The sequence below is a fragment of the Sapajus apella genome, unplaced genomic scaffold (assembly GCF_009761245.1).
Source record: "Sapajus apella isolate SASKATOON/1434 unplaced genomic scaffold, GSC_monkey_1.0 scaffold8, whole genome shotgun sequence".
Lineage (NCBI taxonomy): Eukaryota > Metazoa > Chordata > Mammalia > Primates > Cebidae > Sapajus > Sapajus apella.
The window spans coordinates 39,242,399-39,262,828 of record NW_022436948.1 but is presented as its reverse complement, the minus strand read 5'-3'; the positions used below and the strand labels follow the sequence as shown (position 1 = coordinate 39,262,828).

At 36.2% G+C, this 20,430-nt stretch overlaps 1 protein-coding gene and 1 pseudogene across 2 annotated transcripts; both read left to right on the top strand.

Moving 5' to 3' along the window:
- The first annotated feature begins 7,737 nt into the window (after positions 1 to 7,737).
- Positions 7,738 to 8,920, top strand: LOC116550979 (annotated as a pseudogene). The gene has a single exon (XR_004268652.1). The product of XR_004268652.1 is annotated as a phosphoglycerate kinase 1 pseudogene (transcript).
- Positions 7,830 to 9,515, top strand: LOC116550980 (phosphoglycerate kinase 1-like). Its single transcript, XM_032277183.1, has one exon. It carries the CDS (start codon positions 8,505 to 8,507, stop codon positions 9,078 to 9,080), a length of 576 nt encoding a protein of 191 aa, XP_032133074.1. The 5' UTR covers positions 7,830 to 8,504; the 3' UTR covers positions 9,081 to 9,515.
- The last annotated feature ends 10,915 nt before the right edge of the window (positions 9,516 to 20,430 follow it).

Here is a 20,430-nt window from a genome sequence, read left to right as displayed (position 1 = left end):
ACAATGGGAATAAGAAAACTTGGGATGTAATAGGGGAGATTCCCACTGTTTCTCATGTTTTTCAGATCAAATATGAGAAGTAGAAAAGAGAAGGCAGAATCAAAAATGACAGAATCTGGGAGCACTTTTATTCGGTTTATTACCAAATACAGTTTTGGATGAAAGGAGTAGAAGTCAGTAGAAAGGTAGTATAGTAAAGAGAAAACACTAACAGTTAAGATTCCTAAAGTCAGGATTTAAGTTCTTTACAACTCTGACTCTAAAAGGCAAAACTCATTAAAAAGTAGAAATGTAGACCATGCAGCAACTCTTTTTAATAAATAATAAAGAAAAAATATATCATTCTAGCTGAACAGTTTAATTTTGATTGCTCAGAAGATTGTGTAAAGATTCTGTCAATAATCAGTTTGAAATTACCCAGAGAAACAGGAAGCACCAAAGTAGTAAAGAGCCAGGGTCTGTGAAGAATAAATTGGGCCCAAATAAATTTATTATCTTTGTGAGAGAATAGCGAGCTAAAATATAATAATAATTTAAAAATCAGTGGAAAAATTTTGAATTTCACAAAAGATCTACTCTCGATCTGAAGTGGCATTCTATTATAACTAAGGCCTAAAAACGAACCTGTGGAATATTATTGCTATCACAAAAAATTAGATTCACATAAAATCTATTATTTCATACTCAAATGTGATTAAAGGAACTGAGTACCTTACTGATGATTAGTGGGACATTTTAAGAATGTGGAAAGTAATATTTACGGCAGTTCAGAACACCACTGTTAGAAGATAATGTCAGCAGCTCAAGGAGTTATGATGGCATTAATCATTGAGAATGACATGTACGTGTGAAAGTTCTGTTTGGGCATTATTTATTCCAACTAGAATGGAAAAGAAGACAAAGGAATTTTTTTTTTTTTTTTTCTGTTTAAATGAAGCTTGCCCTAAGATTCTCTAGTGGTGCTGAACTAGAACTGTATGGAAGACAGTAATAGTCCTAATTGGAAAAAGTAGTTTGGGAAATAAACTAAAAAGCATTTAAAAATATGGTTTTTACTTCCTGTTCCTTAGAAACATTAAGTTATTTCATTAGTGTAAGCATGGTCTTGAATACCTCTTTTCACAAGTTCAGGGTTCAAATATGACCATAGCCACTGTTTGACTTACATTTTCTCATATATTTTGTAAAATAAAGGAAATAGATTGCAATTATTTCTAAAATTATTTGTATCTCTACAAAGAGTATGATTCCCTTTATTTCTTGAAGATCATCCAGGCTTACTAAAGAGTGAGCAATAATCCTAAAGGTTTAATCTGAGTATCGTAATAATACTATTTAGGAATTTATGACTGATTAGAACTTTCCTCTGCTACATTCTGCATATGTGTTACAAATGTACTAATTTATGATATATGCAGCATCACATTTTAATTTTAATGGGAAAAGAAACATCCCAAGTATAACAGTGGTTCTCTGGGCTTGTGATTTAATGCCTCTACCACACTTAAGCCTTATTAGTAAAAGAACTGAGATGTTCTAGTGGTAACGATCACTGGAGGAAAGAAGCTATTTTCATTTATTTCCTGGAGGACAGAGATACTTAATATTCTGCAATTCATAGGACAGCTCTTTTCTACCAAGCATTGCTCTTCCTCATATCTAATAGTGCCTGTGTTGCAAAATAGTAAAGCACTGTCCAACCAATGTTCGTATTTTAAAATGTGCAAATTTCTCTTTTCACCTCATGACAGATATCAAATGAATGACAAAGACTAGAAGGTTTCTTTTTCATGGGCAATCCGACTAAGTAACAGTAAATATAATAAACTAATAACAACTGGACAAAATTGCCTGATATTTAAGTGATGCTAGGCTTGTGACTGGCAACCCTTCATATATTTCCTCAAGTGTTCTTAAGGGGAAAAGAAACTGTTGAACAATGTGTTCTGGAGCTGTTCTTATAGGGATATATACTAATCCTCTTCAGAAAACACTTTGCATTGATTATGTAGAAAAATCTTCTTGGACAGCAGCCATACAGACTCTCACTACTGAGGAAAATATGGCAGAAAATAGATAAAGACAAAAAATGACTCTTTTAAGCTAGGATATTGTATACTCACAGATAACTGAACTCTGCTATGGTTGAATTTGTCCCCCAAAAAGAATATGTTCAAAACTTAATCCACAGAGCAACAATGTTGGGAGCTGAAATCTGATGAAAGGTAATTAGGTCACCAGAGCTCTGTGCCCTCATGGATGGATTAATGCCATTATCTTGGGAGTAGGATTTTTAATCATGGGAAAATGGGGTTCTGATAAGAGGACAACTTTCCCGATTAGCCTCACCCTCTCTCACACTTTCATCTTCTGCTGTGTGATGATGCAGCAAAAAGACCCTTGCCAGATGCTGCCCATTGGCCTTGGATTTCTCAGCCTACGAAACTGTAAGCCCATCAGTGTCTGTTCTTTGTAAATTATCTAGTCTCTGGTACTGTCTCAGCAGCACAGAATTAATGGAGACAAAGGTTTGGAAATGGAAAATTGGGATGTTGCTATAACAAATACTCGAAAATGTGGACATGGTTTTGAAACTTGGTGATGGATAGAGGCTGGAAAAATGTAGAAGAGCAGGCCACAAAACTCTGTGTTACTGTGAACAGAAGATTGATAGCAATTCTGGTGAGGGATGAGAAGAAGAGAAGAAGTAGAGGGAAAAGATGGAACATCTTGGAGATTAATCAAGGAGTTGTATTCAGAATATTGGTAGAAATATGGACAGTAAAGGCCACTGTGATGAGGTCTCAGAAGGAAGTAAGAAATACCTCGTTGGAAACTGGAGTAAAGGCCATCTTTGTTATAAACTGACAATAAGTTTGGCTGAATTGTGTCCATATCCCAGGGCTTTGAGGAAGGCGGAGCTTAAGAGAGATTAAGATGCCTGGTGGAAGAAATATCTAAAGAAAATATTGAAGGATCTGCATGGCTACTTTTAATTATGTATCGTATGATGCGAGGGGATAGAAATGATGTAAAGCTAGAACATATAGTAAAGAGAAAGCAGGGTGGAAAGATTTGGAAAATTCACAACCCGGCCACATAAAGAGTGAAAAGGCATGTTTAAGAGAATAAATCAAGGGTTTGGCCAAAAGTCTGTTTACTCAAAAAATTAGTACACATAGAACCCTAAAACACATTTTAGAGCTCTTTGAGACAAGCTAAGACTTTGAGGGCCGCATTTCCAGAGAGGTACTTGCAGGATCTCGGCCATTGCTGCCCTGAGCCGCCTTGAGTGTCTGATCCCTGTATTCAGGCACCGTGTTCTTTCGCTGTCCTACCTGTGCCTGGAACAGAGTATAAGTAGCAAACCTTGGCAACATTCATTTCGTGCTAACTCTGCAGGCCAACGGAGTTCCTGAGCTGTGGGGGTATGGCTTCTTCCACTTAAATTTTAAAGGATGTTGCATACAGCCTAGGGGTTCAGGCAGAGACTTGCCATAAGGATGGAGCAACAGCAGAGAGTTCCCAGTAGAACAACATCTAGCAGAAATGTGGGATTGAATCTGCCATAGAGAACCTCCACCAGGGCGATGCTTAGTGGAGCCAAGGGAGCAAGGCCACTTCACAGTCTCCAGCACTGTTGAGCTGCCATCATGCAGCACCAACTTTGGAGAGCTGCAGGCATGAGACTCCAACCTGTAAGAGCTGCTATGTGGGTCCACCCAAGAAAAGCCATATGAGTAAGGCTGTTGAGGCCCCAGTGTGACCGACAGGGTGGCACATAGAGCAAACAATTTTTCTAGAGTCTTAAGATTTAATGTCATCTACCCTGCTTGGTTTTGGACTTACTTGGTTCCTATTACTTCTTTCCTTTTGCTTGTTCTTACCTTTTGGAATGGGAATATTTATCCCATGCCTGTTCTACTTCGTATTTTGGAGATAGATAACTTTTTTTGATTCCACAGTCTCATAGTTGGAAGGGAACTTGCTTTAGGATTAAATGTGCCTGGTTTCCACTGATACCTGATTTAGATGAGACTCTGAACTTTGGACTTGTGAGTTGGTTTACAATTAGTGAAGACTTTGGGGCTATTAGAATGGAATAAATGTATCTTTCTTGTGAGAAGGACAGAGTTTTAGGGCGGCTGTGGAACCCAGGGGTGGGTTCATTGTAAAAAGGCAAATTTGGTCTCCTTTTCTCTTCTCTTTCTCTCTCATTCCCTCTCTTATCCTTTTGCCTTCCATTGTGAGATGACACATTTTCTTTATAAATTATCCAGGCTTAGACATTCTAGTATAGCAGCACAAAACAGACTAAGGCAAGCTCTAAGCTCCATGTGGATGAGGACTTTATCCTGTAATTCCTTAGCCTTCCCTCCAACACGTAGAAGACTTAAAAGCAGATTGCTAATATTTTACGAGTTACACGACTCCTCGCTTGCTAGATTCTCAAAATAAAATTGGATAAGCTATTATAAAGCTTCTTTTTTTAAATAAGCACATGATATTATGTTTGTAATGTTATAAATGACTTGGCTTTCAGTGGGATTTAAACTTTCCTTGAAAGACAAGAGATAGATATAAGATAACAATAAATGTATAAAATATAATAGAGAAATAAAAGACAAAATACTTATGGACAATATTGATCATATTTGCTATATGTGAAAGTAAAATGAAGACCCAGCTGTGGAACGATCAATTATGCATGACGCTGAGAACATACTGGACCATAACAATGTACTGCCTTGCAATGGTTTGTGTTGTTTGAAAATTTTTTAATGGGATGATATAGAGTGTGTAGAAAAAGAAATGTTCTTTCTTCTAAGCATTGGTTAGAGTCTTAAACCCCTTTGTATAGTATCATACTCCATTAATGTAGGCAGATGTGGAAAGTACAGAGAACAGCAAATAAAACTTTTCAAGTAGGACATAACCGATGCTAAAATATGTTTTTCTAATGTGATGGTTTTATCAATGCAAAACAGAGGAGGATGTTCCTCAAATACAAAATATTTTTAAATGAGAAATTTGTAGTTGCTAAATTCTAGTTAACTTCAAGAATCCAAAAAACCAGGCACATATTTAAAGTGTAGTAGGACAGTAATATCAACTAGTGTCTTTAGATGGTGATTTTTTTTTCCCCTTTCTTTAAGTCTCTCCACGTCCATTACCTCTAAGGAAAATGTGGTCATAGAGGGTTGTGGGTTTTTTTTTTTTTCGTGAAAGTAACATTCTGGATAGATTTATTTAAGGGAAAAATAATTAGATTTTGTGTGTGTATGTGTGTGTGTGTGTGTGTGTGTGTATTATATATATATCTCTATATTGTTTTTCCTTTGAAATGAATTAGTAAGAAATTAACAAGAATTAGTAAGGAAATAATCTATTCAGCTGTTGGCAAATTGATTTATGGTAAGGATGATTACAAAAGTGAGTTAAACATATCAAGGGAAAAAATTCAAAATATTAGGAATATATTATATATCAAGGTTAATAGATTAAAAAATTATTTCCTCATTGATTTGTGCAGCAAAACTGCAGGCAATTTATCCTACAGGTGACACAGTAAATACAATTTTTGTTGTTGAGCTTTTTGAGATTGTTATCTTAGCACATGTAGCAAAATGTATTAAATCCATTTAAGCTCTTAGGATGGTGTTTGGCATATTATAAGAGATCAATCTATGTTGGTGATATTGTTGTCATCATCATTGCTGTTATACTTCATAATTAGTGGATTGCTAAGTAATTTGGCAAATCTGAGAAATGGACCTGTTAGACCCTAAAACTCCACTTCTAAATAAGAAGATGGCAGTTAACACATGTTTGAGAAACCTGTGCTTATATTGATTACCACTGGACAGAAAACGACCCTGAGGCAGAGTGAACATACAGACTGTTCAAAATAGATGTGTTCAGTCATAATCGGCCAAAGAGGAACCTGGATCTTGCTTTTAATTTGGGGGCCTAACACGGGGAATTTCAATTTAGCGTGGAAATTAGAGGCTACTGAAACTCCCTGTAGCTGATGGCTTTTATCCAACTTGTCTCTCCTAGGCTGAATAGAAACAGTAGGAGTTACCGAAAGTCCAAATCGCTGGAAAATGTTGGGGCTTCAAGCCAGGTGCCTGTAGTGGTCTTGGTGTGGCTAAAAAGTTTCTGTTAATATTTATCATTTTGATTTTTCTGAAGTTAAGTAATAAGAAGGTAACCAAAGAGTCCAAAAATATGTATTAAATGCCTATATAAAAACATCTAGACATTTAAAATATTTCAGATACTGTCCCCGTCCATAAAGTGTTCACCCTCAGTCAATGAGAAAAATACTTTGAAAACATTTACTTTTTAAATATATTACTAATAACATCAAAGGTATAGCAGAGAAAATAAAATCTTCTAAGACTTGAAATGTTGCCTATATACTGTGTGCTATCATAATTGAAAACACATTTTAGTGCTTCATAAGCACAGATATGAAAATAATTTACCGACCTGAAGTGAGCGTAGCAGTCACAGAATTAAAGACTTCAAGAGTTAAACTTATTTATTTGTTTATGTTGCTTGGGATTGTAGATATTTGGGCAAATAATAACATGTTTTAGAAAATGTAGAAATGAATTCCAAAGTCCTGCTCAGCAACTCAGCAATGAGAATCTTCCTTATGTGTAGTCTGCTTTATTTACACTGTCAATGTGCCAATTATTTAAAAAAATTCCCAAAGAGTTCAGAAAAACAGAATAGTCCCTATCCCCTTGCCCCACGAAGTAATTCTAAAATCTTAAATTTCTGATTTTTTGCCATCTTATCCCTGTTTTCCAACTCATCCACCCAAACAATAAATGAGGAGAGATGGAGAGGGAAGATAAATAATAGGTGACAAATTTGGGGAAAAGAAGAAAGAAAGAAAAAGAATAAGCAGGTAGAATAGAACACAGGTATTCTGTAAAAATTCAACCTTAAAGTAAACAAGCTTATAACGCTCTCAAATAGAGTTTAAAAAAAATTCCATCGATAAATCTACTGTGTACTCACAAAAATTTAAATAAAAATATTAAAGAAAATATTTTCTTCAAGCTTTTCTAAAACTGGCAATTAAAAAAAATCAATGACATATTAATGAAGTCATTCTCCCTTCCTTCATTAGAATTTTAGCTCACTAAGGTTGGGCACGGTGGTTCATGTGTGTAATCCCAGCACTTTGGGAGGCCGAGGTGGGCAGATTACAAGGTCAGGAGTTTGAGACCAGCCTGACAAACATGGTGAAACCCTGTCTCTACTAAAAATAGAAAATTAGCCCGGCATGGTAGTGGACACCTGTAATCCTAGCTACCTGAGATGCTGAGGCAGAAGAACTGCTTGAACCCGGGAGGCCGAGGTGGCAGTGAGCCGAGATCTCACCATTGCACTCCAGCCTGAGTGATAGAATGAGACTCTGTCTCAAAAAAAAAAAAAAAAAAGAATTTTAGGTCACTAAATTCTTTCATCTATTAATTGGCATTGCCTTGTTGATTTCCTAAGAATGACAGAGTATATCAGCTGTGGAAGCAAAACTAGACCTGACATTTGTTAGCTCAGTCCGCTGCTTTCGCATATTTTCTGTTAGAAAAAAAAAAAAAAATCTGTCTCTCTTCACTCAAGTAAACACTAAGAATTATCAGATAAAATATTTTATTATTTTACCAAACTTGTCAACTATGGAAAATAGAAACATTCCTTTAAACATCAGTAGCTGTGGGGTTCGGCATTCTGCAAGCCTACTGAGTGCACGTCCGCAGCCGGCTCCCTACTGTCTGAATCACCACCTCTCTCCTGGCTGTATTTCCAAAATGTCTCTTTCTAACAAGCTGATGCTGGACAAGCTGGACATGAAAGGGAAGCGGGTCGTTATGAGAGTCAACTTCAATGGTCCTATGAAGAACAACCAGATAACAAACAACCAGAGGATTAAGGCTGCTGTCCCAAGCATCAAATTCTGCTTCGATAATGGAGCCACGTCAGTAGTCCTTATGAGCCACCTAGGCCGGCCTGATGGTGTCCCTGTGCCTGGCAAGTACTTCTTAGAGTCAATTGCTGTGGAACTCAAATCTCTGCTGGGCAAGGATGTTCTGTCCTTGAAGGACTGTGTAGGCCCAGAAGTGGAGAAAGCCTGTGACAGCCCAGCTGCTGGGTCTGTCATCCTGCAGGAGAACCTCCGCTTTCATGTGGAGGAAGAAGGGAAGGGAAAAGATGCTTCTGGGAACAAGGTTAAAGCTGAGCCGGCTAAAATAGAAGCTTTCCGAGCTTCACTTTCCAAGCTAGGGGATGTCTATGTTAACAATGCTTTTGCCACTGCTCACAGAGCCCACAGCTCCGTGGTAGGAGTCAATCTGCCACAAAAGGCTGGTGGTTTTTTGATGAAGGAGCTGAACTACTTTGCCAAGGCCTTAGAGAGCCCAGAGTGACCCTTCCTGGCCATCCTGGGCAGAGCTAAAGTTGCAGACAAGATCCAGCTGATCAATAATATGCTGGAAAAAGTCAATGAGATGATTATTGGTGGTGGAATGGCTTTTACCTTCCTTAAGGTGCTCAACAACATGGAGATTGGTACCTCTCTGTTTGAGGAAGAGGGAGCCAAGATTGTCAAAGACCTAATGTCCAAAGCTGAGAAGAATCGTGTGAAGGTTACCTTGCCTGTTGACTTTGTCACTGCTGACAACTTTGATGAGAAGGCCAAGACTGGCCAAGCCACTGTGGCTTCTGGCATACCTGCTGGCTGGATGGGCTTGCACTGTGGTCCTGAAAGCAGCAAGAATTATGCTGAGGCTGTCACTCGGGCTAAGCAGATTGTGTGGAATGGTCCTGTGGGGGTGTTTGAACGGGAAACTTTTGCCCAGGGAACCGAAGCCTTCATAGATGAGGTGATGAAAGCCTCTTCTAGGGGCTGCATCGCCATCATAGGTGGTCGAGACACTGCCACTTGCTGTGCCAAATGGAACAAGGAGGATAAGGTCCTCCATGTGAGCACTGGGGGTGGTGCCAGTTTAGAGCTCCTGCAAGGTAAAGAGCTTCCTGGGGTGGATGCTCTCAGCATTATTTAGTACTTTCCTGCCTTCTAGATCCTGTGCACAGCCACCAAGTCAACTTAGCATTTTCTGCATCTCCACTTGGCATTAGCCAAAACCTTCCATGTCGATTCAGCTAGTGGCCAAGAGATGCAGAGCCAGGAACCCTTAAACAGTTGCACAGCATTTCAGCTCATCTTTACTGCACCCTGGATATGCCTACATCCTTCAAGATCCTATTTGAATTTCTTAGTGACTAAATCATTGTGCATTCTAGAGTGCATGTATTTTGCCTGTTAGTGAACTGTGTTAGCTTAGTTCTCTTTTGATGTAGCTTATTCTTATTAGCTTTGTCACTGTTTCACTACTCAGCGTGGAAGCAAGATGAAATTGCCTTTGTAGGTAGGGAGGAGAAATTGATGATCCATTAAATAAACAATAAAAGTGTCCATTGAAACCATGAAAAAAAAATATCAGTAGCTGTTTGAAACTTTTGATTAATCAATAACCCTATAAAAATAATATGAATATGAGAAAAGATAATTTAGAAGATACCTACAAATAGCAAATTATATTTATTACAAAATATAGTAATTTAAATAGTCATATATGTAATGATATAAAAGTAAAATGTTAGAGTATATGAATATAATAATAGTGAAATTGAATTATTCTTAGCTAGAAAAATTTTAAATTAAGATTTTAGCACAAAAGAAAATGTGAATGTAGGATGTAAGAGGGTGAGTTTATATTTTGTTTTTTCCCAAAATATTATTCTATATAGGATATAAAACTTGCTAGTACATGCACACACACGCACACATATAGTGTTTACATATTATAAATATTTATTACATATATGTATATTTCACAAAGGAATAAAATATTTTCTGTTAAAACGTATTTGGTAAAAAATTTTACAAATCATGTTTTCATAATAACTAAAAACATACTGAAACCAACCATAATTTTATATATAAAATGTAATTCAAGAAAGACTTTTAAGTGCACTATATATACATTTTAATAGATGAGGATGTAATGGAAATTTTCTGATCTTTCCCTGCCACCTAGTGGTATGCTCCATAGATTGTTTTTTTTTTTTTAAAGACTAGTGTAAAACTTTAATTGAACTGGAATTTACATGTTGGAATTACAGACTCAGTCATTTAATACATAAAGTTATGAGCAAACAGAAATAGGAATTCAGTGTATGCGTTGTATGGTGTTCACATATTACCTTTTCAATTACAAGGTTTTCCAAGGCTTGCTTTGCTATTTACAAAATGTAAAACTTGAAGGTTAGAATAAGCAGGATAAAGCTGTTCCCATAAGGCATAATCTTCCAAATCAGATTCCAAAGGAAGTAGCTGTCAATTGTTACATGAAGTTGTAAAAGCCTAACTGGCTATCACGCACTGTTTAAGTATTTGTAATTGCATAGGAGTTTCTTAAGCACTTGTGTGTACACTGGTTCATTTAGATATGTCACATAACAAATTAAAATGTGTATGACAAATTTGTTGTCTTAATACTTACTTTAGAAATTAATTACCTATAAAAGCAGAAAAATATATTGAAGTTATTTAGATAGAATAATAATTAGACAGACAAAAATGATTATTGGTTGCACATTCATGCTCTTCTGTCTGGTAGACAGTCTTTTCTTGAATAAAGAAGAGTTGATAAGTGAGAGCAGATATATGTAGTTTTAAAATAAATGATAAATAGAGAAAGCCATACATTTCTAAAATAAAACGCTCAGAATTAAAAGTTCAGGTGTGTATTATTTAAAATTGATAAGTTAATATCTTTCCTTGGAAAGGTTTCTTAGTAAAAAGAGCTTGTTATCAGCCTCCCACTGCCCCTTTCTTCACTCACCTGCCAGGGGATGCACTTGCTTTTGTGAGTGAAGCCTAGTGTGTATGAACAATGTACTGGGTCTTTATAATTATCTGTAGCTAAGAGTAGTAACTTTTTTCATATAGTGAGAATTGACTGATGCAAAGATTAAAATGTCCTGGAACCTGGGCACAATTAATATTACATATTATAGAAAGGGAAGAAATTTATTATAAAAGGAACAAAAACATATGACTTCTTTGTCTTAAAATTAACATTAACAGAAAAGAATGAATATCATTTTTTCCTTCTGAAAGGTCAATTTACATTTGAACCAGTTTCTGTACTCTTAATCTGGGAAATGACTATTCTATAAGATTAGCATTCATAATTAATTTCTAACCCTGTTATATAGTTACAGGATCATTGAAGTGTCATTTTTCTGGTCGGAAACCTCTGTGGCTGGTGGCGCTGTTGCCCTAGTTTTGCTGGGGCCTGCTGGGCTTGTTTCACCTGCTTGGCCTGGCAGTCTGCACTCAGCCTACACTACCAGTCTGTATCCCACGCCTGCCAAGGGTGAGTCAGGTGTGGAACAGCGACGGGTGTATGAATGAATGCGGAGTCTACTCCCTGAGCACAGTCAGATGTGCTAGTTGCAGGACAGGCAACTCCAGGTGCTGATGAGAGTGTTCACTCTTTGCAAAGCTGTGTCTGAACAAGGCACACTGCAAGCCACTTCCACAGCTGGCACTGGGAACACCATTGCATCTGGAAGCTTGGAGATGCCGGGAATTACAGAGCCCCAAGGAGGGAGCCACAGCCCTGGCTTTGGAAGTTTCCAGGTCTGGGATTTCTGAAGGGCCATGGTTCTTCTCCACACTTGCAATGTGTTAAGCAAGGGGCTTTTTTCAGCCCCCTGTGTGTGTTACAGCTCTTTTAGCCCCACCGTTTGACAAGTCCAGAGTTCTAGTCCTACCACGAAGAAAAATGAGATATACAGACAGGTGGACGGTGAGCAAGATGAAGAGGAGCTTTATTGAGTGATAGAACACCTAAGTCTCCTTTATTGAGTGATAGAACACCTAAGTCTACTTTATTGAGTGATAGAACACCTAAGTCTCCGGCAGCTCCTTTCTACAGCCAGGCAGCCAGGGTGTCCTGAGGCGTGTTCAGCTCCTAGCAGAGAGGAGGCCCTGCAGTGGATCGGTCATCTCTGCAGCTGGCTGATGTCTGCTCTGCTCTGGCTGAGCCCTGGGGTTCTGTGGGCCTCAGATGAGAGGAAATGTGTGCTGATTGGTCCATGGGTCGCCATGGCCTGAAAAAGCACCACATGTTCTCACTCTAGTCTGCACGACCGGCAGCTGGCTGCCAGCCTTTACGTCCTCCCTGGTCTGAAGATGGAGCTTCACCGGGGACTGCCCCCTTTCACATAGGAGCTTGTCTGTCTCCTGCCACCATCTATGGTGCCCAGGCAGCTCATGCCAAGGGGCATCTCTAGGCCAGCACTGCGCTGTCCTTGGCCCTCACCTCAGCCTCCCTCCCATGCTTGCTGGTGCCCAAAGTCCACAGGGGCTCAAGTCAGCAGGGGCCTTGTGTGTCCCAAGTGTGTGCACTCCTGGAGGCTCCAACAGTGCCCAGGCTTGGCCCCACATTGCTCTGAGATTGGAGCAGATGCTGAAAGTGGGGAGAAACCAGGCAGCAGGAACAGGTACCTCCAAGCCTGCAAGGGCAAGAGGGGTCTTCCTGAGACCCCAAGAGTTCAGGAATGCATAGATGAACAGCCGTGGGTTGTGTAGTTACAGCTGGGAATTGGAAGGTGGGCTCCTGCCTGCCCTGTGGAGCATGTGACCAAGACCAATGCCCTCCTGCTGCAGCGACCTGATGGCACTGGGTGCTTCAGACTGCTCACCGCTGCCATCGATATGACAGCCTCAAAGAAAAGCACAATTTTTATAAAACTATACAAGTATGAATGTAACACTTACATTTATAGGAGATAATCTATTAAAATTTTCTGTGGAAACTGGTGCTTACAGGAATACAAAAGTTAAAATGAAGATAGCGTACTAAAATTACGAAATTATTATGTTTATTATTTTTTTTTTAATTGAGACAGGGTTTCACCATGTTGGCCAGGCTGGTCTCGAACTCCTGACCTCAGGTGATCCGCCTGCCTCAGCCTCCCAAAGTGCTGGGATTACAGGCATGAGCCACCACTCCCGACCTAAAAATGTTTTCCAAAGAATGTAGTAAAACTATAATCACTAATAAGTTAAAGTCAAAATGAGAAAAATGAAGTGTGCATTTACTGTGTTCCACTTCATACTCCAAGCACAGAGTCTTATTTTTGATACTAGACTAGGCTCACTTATGATAGAAGTAGACATTTTATTCACAGATTTTAATTTATGTTGAAAGATATAATATAATGTAGTCATTACAAATAGAAACTAATGCTACACAATATGCCATATCTTTATTTGAAATTATAACTGCCAGGTGTCTAAAATAGGGCAGTTTTTTCCAAAAGTAGTTTTCACGGTTTATTTCCAAATTTGCATTTCTCTTTTGTAGGCTGTACGTAGTATTAAAATGTCATTCTCACCCAAGGCTCTTGTAAATGAAATGTGGTAAAAACTAATTTTTTTTCTGCTTAAAATATATATTTTTGACATAAAAATACACATGAACAAAAACAAGAGAAAATTAATATTTAAAAATGTATACTTATCAGATATATGTGTATATATAATACACATTTCAATATATTTAAAATATATGTGTTTATATATGGTTTTATGACTAAGTTTGTAATCTAAACTCTATCAAAAATAATTTCATATCATTATTTTTGCTTCAGCAGTAATATGTCATGCTATAGAGCTTTGTTTATAAGCTTTTGGTAACCAACCATTGTTGTTGGATTTTCTCTATTAAAATAAATACACAGCTCTGATTATTTTAGTCTATCCATTATAATTATTTTTAATGCAAATGTCTAATACCCACTTAAATAATAGAGATGTATTACAGATGTTGATATGTATTTTTATATTGCCTTCCAGAAACTTAGTTAAAACTCTGGGAAGTAATTTTTAACTAAGTATCAAAGCCTCTAGATTTTACAATCTCTTATTATATATTTTTACTCCTGTAAATCTGGTCCCCAAAAATCAATGCATTTAGCCTGAAATTTCAGTGTCATTTATTACTTTGAAATATTAGAAACCATGTAAATACTTTAAAATGTCATAATGTTTAAATTCTAGTAGTTTTATGAGATATGTAGCTATTATTACAATAAAAGTCTATAAGAATATGAAAGTATAGATAATGTAGCATTAAATAAAAATAATTGCTTAAAGTATGTTAGTCTATTTTAAAGAATCAATACAAGAATCCTAGAATACCAAAATAACTCTGGGCATCTTTGTGTGGTAGGAATATGGGCCGCCTTTTCTTTTTCCTGCATTGTCTTCTTATTTTAAAATAAGCATATGTTGATACATCAATAAAATATATAATTTTACTTTAAAACATGAATCATGTATTTCTTCCATTCCCCAAATGGAATTATTTAACTCCCAAATTATTTACCTAATAGCAAAGCAGGAGCCTAACAATTGACATTTACAATGGAAAATCATAAATACGTTCTCCTGATAATTTCCCTTAAAATTTAAGAGAACTCACTATGAACACGCCCCAGAATGTGTTTTCTTCCTTTCTAGTTTAAAAATGCTACATAGCTGTGATTGGCTACTGATATTTAAAAAGGGTAAATATTCTTATCTGGTGCAGAGTAGGCAAGAAAAGCTACTTATAATTTGGAACAGTACTTTCAAAACTAACCTACGGAACTCGGGTGACAGTTTTGGTTAAGATTCATGGATCCATAGGTGTATCAAATAACTGTCAAAAAATGTACAGTTCATATATATATATATATATAAGTAATGTAGTTGCAAATTCAATGAAGGGACCGGTATCAGAGTCTTAGTAATATGAATAAAGAAATGAATGAAAGTTTTGAGAAAAATTAACATCATAATTCTGTTTGAAAGTATATTGTTGCTTTCCTTTTCAGCAGGTAAAAATACCTACATTCAATTCATTCAATTAATGAATGGTAGAATAACGGTGATTATTAGACATCTATTATTTACCTTAAATATTACATTACAATGAAGTTTTATAGTAAAAGATTATCAAAATATAGTGGAAATATGTTTCCATAAAAGAGTTCAAATAAAAACTTAAACAAATGAAGCCTCGAGTTGTAATTAAATTTCAATAACCTCTCCAGTGAGACAGAATTTAAATGTTAAAAGCACAGAGAAGTCTTCCTTGTACAGTTACTGTTTTTGAGATTTATTGTTGTTGTTTACTTTCTGCCTTCATGGTCTTCTCCATTTTCTTCTCATACTGGCTTGCAGCTAGCAGGAGATACTCTCTTGTAATGATGTGACGTACCCCTGGCTCTTGCTGTGCCTGTAGATTTTGAAATCTAAGTCAATTCTACTCACAGTAGGGGCCATTGGTAAAGTACTTCAGTTCAGAACAGCAAATTGGTTAAACTCTCATTTTGGGTGTCCAAGGGATGCCCATGGGAAACTGACTTTCAAACATCAAAACAAAAGATTTCTAGTGTTAGTAAAACAAATACATACTTTAAAAGCTTAGCTGAGATACAGGAATGCTTATAATTTGTAGTATCAAATAGATTCACGTCTTGCTTATCTGACCATTTTTATTGTTAATTATAATTCAAAAAGTGTTTTACAAAAATGTAAACTTCCTGTTCTCAAAGAAGCTAAATTACAGGCACATCATAAAATATAGGGTGTCATAGTGTAGAAATTTCAAACTTGTGGCATTACAATCAGCATTCAATTAGTCAAATCAGGTATAAGCTGCTTATTTCTAAATGAAACTAAGAAGTAAACTTAATCTAAATTCTTGGATAAAAAGAACTTCTTAGATTTCAGCCAACTTCTTTCCTCCCTAATTTACTTATAAACAAAGAGCCTCTAGTAGAGACAAGACTGCCTGTTTGTAAGTAAATTAATGTTACCAGTCTCTTACGTTAGTCTCCAATATTAGGGAAAACTTGCAGGTGATTGTAGTGGACATATATCTACCTTTTTGTATACCGTATTTGAACTGCTATCCTATGCTTGGAAAATTCCAGACTGAATGATGTCAGTGACATGCATATCCCTTCCCAGCATCACTTACAGGCAGAGCATAGATGCCTGACCTGGGCTCTGTCAAACATAGCAAGCATGTGCCGAGATCTGGAATAAGGGGATGGTGAGAGAAAGAAAGGGAGCTACCATTAAGTCTCCATAGAGACAGAAGCAGTTGTGGTTAATTCAGATTCCTGGGACAGTTACAGCAGCCGTGTTGGTGGTGGATCCAGTATCTGGGGTTAGCATTTAAGAGCTTCAGAGTTCAGCCATCATTAGCAGCGATAGCTGTGATGCTGTCTTGTTGCAGGTTGGGACTGGGGTTCAGTTTCAAGCCAGAGAACCCTCAGACCAGCTCTCCAGCACTTTCTGTGATTTTGGAGTTATCCAGTACCCTTTTCATAAATTGCCTTTCTGCATATAGAACTCAGAATAATTTATCTTGCCTGTGACTAATAAATCTAATAAATTGACTAAGTCAAAGTGACAGTGATTAAAGATGAAGGAATGCATAGAAATGGTGACAGTGATTGGCCTTGAACTAAGCTTGATGATTCAGTCATATGGCTGCTCCCCATTTGTGATGTGTGAGGCACTAGATGGTATAAAGAACCTCTGACTTTAGTCAAAAGATGATTGAATTGAGTCATACCGAAGATTAAATTACAGTAGCTTTTGCAATAAACTTGTGTTTGGGGAGAAAATGCTTACACATAAATTGGAAAATATATAAAAAATTGTAATAACTTCATTTCATTGCTTAAACACTATTCACATAGTTGTCCTTTTACATTCAAGCCAGAAACTGTGTTTTCATATTTTTTAATCTTCCCTTGTAGCTCTTCAGATAGCAAGTTTACTCTTATATTCCTTAACAGGTCATATACAAAAATGAGTAAGTATATTAAAACATTTTAAAATACTATCATGAAAATTATAATGAAATGATTTGACTAGATATAAACTATAATCAGATATAAACTAGATATATATAAACTATATAAATAAACAGAAAGTTGTACATCAGAAGCCAGTATTTTTTTTTTAACCATTACTTTTATGAAACACTATTTCAAATAGTTTATGTAGAGCATGGGCCAGAAATTGAAATACTTAAATGAGTTACTAAAAATGATAATTGTATGAAATTTGCTGTGTGTAAGACAATAGGAAATGGTGATGGCAGTGACAAATTGGTTAATGTATAATTTTCTTAAAGAATCTTAATTTAATTCTAAGACGCAGACAAAATGAACACACACACACACACACACACACACACACACACACACACACCCAACTGTGAGTACTAGAAACCTGTAGGCTTAATCTTATCTATAAAACAGACTTTCATATAATTTCTCATTTAGAGTTGGTTTCAGGAAATACAAGCCCTCCTCCTCTTTTCCCTCCTTCTGAAGGTCTTTGTTGGCTTTTCAGTCTGTAACTCAGAGGATAAGATATATACCTCCATAACTCAATGAGTTAAAAGTTTGTTTATCCAGTGTCAATTGCATGTAAGTTTGTTATTCTGATTAGAATTTAGTATTAAACATACAATAATAAATTTGATTGATAAATTTAGAAGGCTAGTGAGTGAATATTCCTTGATTCCTGATACATTTAAGGCACAAGAGTATCTGAGAGGATAAAGACCTTCTCATTAATGCTTTAAAAATATGATTTTTCTTTATTGTAGTAGACAATCAAGGATATCCATCACCCAAATAAAGTAAAAGATTGTATGTTGTCATTAGGGAATGTGGTGAATTATTAATGTGTTTTCTCAGTTATCTATGTGTTTAGAAAAGCTTATAATATGTTACAAGGTTACATTGATTTTGGATGTGTGGATAATTACTTATTCATGTAAAATAAGTCAGAAGAATGCAGAAAATATGCTGATGGTTGTGTCTTTAATATTCATGTTACTGAATGTTAATAAAATTGTTTGATCTGGAGGTCAAAAACATTTTTTTTAATTTCCAAAACTTTCTAGAGTGTCTGCATTTTTCATTTCGAAAAAGAAACTGTGTATGGAAAATATTTAGCTGTTTGGGAAAAACAATTGCTGCATAATACAGCAGTTACCACACAACTGTCATATAATACAATGAGGTGGTTATCGAAACAACATGGCTTAATTTTATTTGTTTGTTTTATGCACATAAATATTTTCCACATGAATAATGTCAAAATGTCCTTTGACAAACTGATTCAAACTGAAATTCACAAACACTGTTTCTATCTTCTCCAGACAAATTTTAACATGTAAGATTTACTTAGAAGTTCTTGCTGAAACATGAAAGTTAAGGTGAAGCCTATTAAATCATTTGCTCAGGTAAGATACCTTGTCACAATTCACAACACTGCATCTACTATATTCTCTCTTAGGAATAATGTTTTCAAAGATTTTTGAACTTCAATATATTAGTGTAACATAAAAAAGGAGCTAAAGGGTTCTAGTGTTTGGGAAAGCAACTGAGAAAACTGTGAGTTCTCAACAAAATTTTTAAGAATTACCTGCAGGTGATTTGAAAAATTTTTCTGTCCTTCTTTTTCAGAGATAACACCTGCCAACATATATGTTGAGGTTTTTCTGAAATGGTTAGCTCTTAGTAGAGTTACAAAGAATTGATCACAATCCCCTATCTTTTCCTCAAACATCAATTGCCACCTGTACTTGTGTTTCAAAAGTGTCTGCTGATCATTTGTGAATCATATAATTTTCAAAACCAAGATCTTAGGTTTGGTATCATGATAACTATACTCTAGTAAATCAAACTGCAACAAATTAAGTGTCAATAGCATATCTCAATGATTTTAAGATCAACTTGTTGATTTTGTTAATTTGTGGCTCAATTTTGAAGCTAAACAATTCCTCATCCCTTGACAAAATAGAAATGTACTCATAAACACCTTTTATTATATCTTTGTCTTCTGTCAATTGTTTCTGTATATTGTGAAATAAAATCCAGCAGCCAAGGTGAATGAGAGAAGGGTGGTCACACCCTCATTGTTACCAGAGAGGGCAGCTCCAGAGGAACATCTTGTTTACACCTCTGAGCTAAGATGGTTCCTGTAACTGGAGCTGAAGCTCTGGTGGGAAGACTCCTGCCAGCAGCTGCCTGAAAGGGGCATCTAAACAAGACTTCTGGTTTTGGCTTGGAAAATACCCAATCAGAGCTTAGCTGTTTTCAACCAATTGGAACTGAACACGCACATGTGGACCTCATTGGGGGCTGAGGCGGGAACTTTCCCTATTCATTAAGCCGGACCTGGTTTTGGCTTAGAAAATGCCCAATCAGAGCTTAGCTGTTTTCAAGCAATTGGAACTGAACACGTTGAAATTCTTCACATGCATATGAGGACCTCACTGGGGGCTGCAGCGGGAACTTTCCCTGTTCATTAAGCCGGACCTGCTCTTTGTTCTCTGGCGCTTGCTTCGTGTTTGTTCCAACAGCATCTGAAGATTGTTTTGTGTTGTTGTTTAAAAAACAAAACTCTCCTTTGTTTTTCCTCTGAAGACGTCATTGGCTTTAGTTAACAATATCAGGCATTTCTTTGATTGTAACATCATTGGGATCTAAAGCATTTATGTAGAATATATTTCCATTCATTTGAGAACTTTAGATATAAATACTTCTAAAGGGAAAAAAAGAGAGCCTTTTTTGTTTGTTTTGTGTTGTCTTTATAGATTTGGGGAGCACATGTGCAGATTCGTTATATGGATATGTTGTACAATGGTGAAGTTTGGGCTTCTAGTGTACTGGTCAGCTGAATAGTGAATATTGTAACCCATAGGTAGTTTTTCACCTTCTCTCAGCCTCCCCCTTTTGGAAGAGCAGATGTCTGTTATTTTTTTTCCTAGGGTTGTTTTTAAAATTTATAGAAGAAAATGATCACCGTTATCTTTAATATGAACCTTTGGATTGTTTCACATTCAATTTATATGGAAAAAATCCTCATTATCAAGAAGCATAATAAAGGTGATATTTGCCAAAAAAGAAAAAAAAAAAGTAGAATTTTTTAAGCTATGTTAGCATTGCAGCATCAAGACCTTAATATATGTAGTCTTTATTGTTCCTGTGCAAGGTAACTTTTTGGATTTGCTGTAAGCATTTTAAACTCCTGTGTTTTTCCCTATGTAACTAAACATTAAAACAAGATCAAAATATCCTCTTAATTTTATACACGTTTAGAAAATTACACTAAGCTATTTAACTTATTTTATTCAATCTTAAATAAGTCACTCATTAACATGTTTTACATTTAATGTCTAAACATATAGAAACTAAAAACAAATTATAGTCTTTGATTTTTCATTAAATATTTGGAATATTATCCTGTAAATT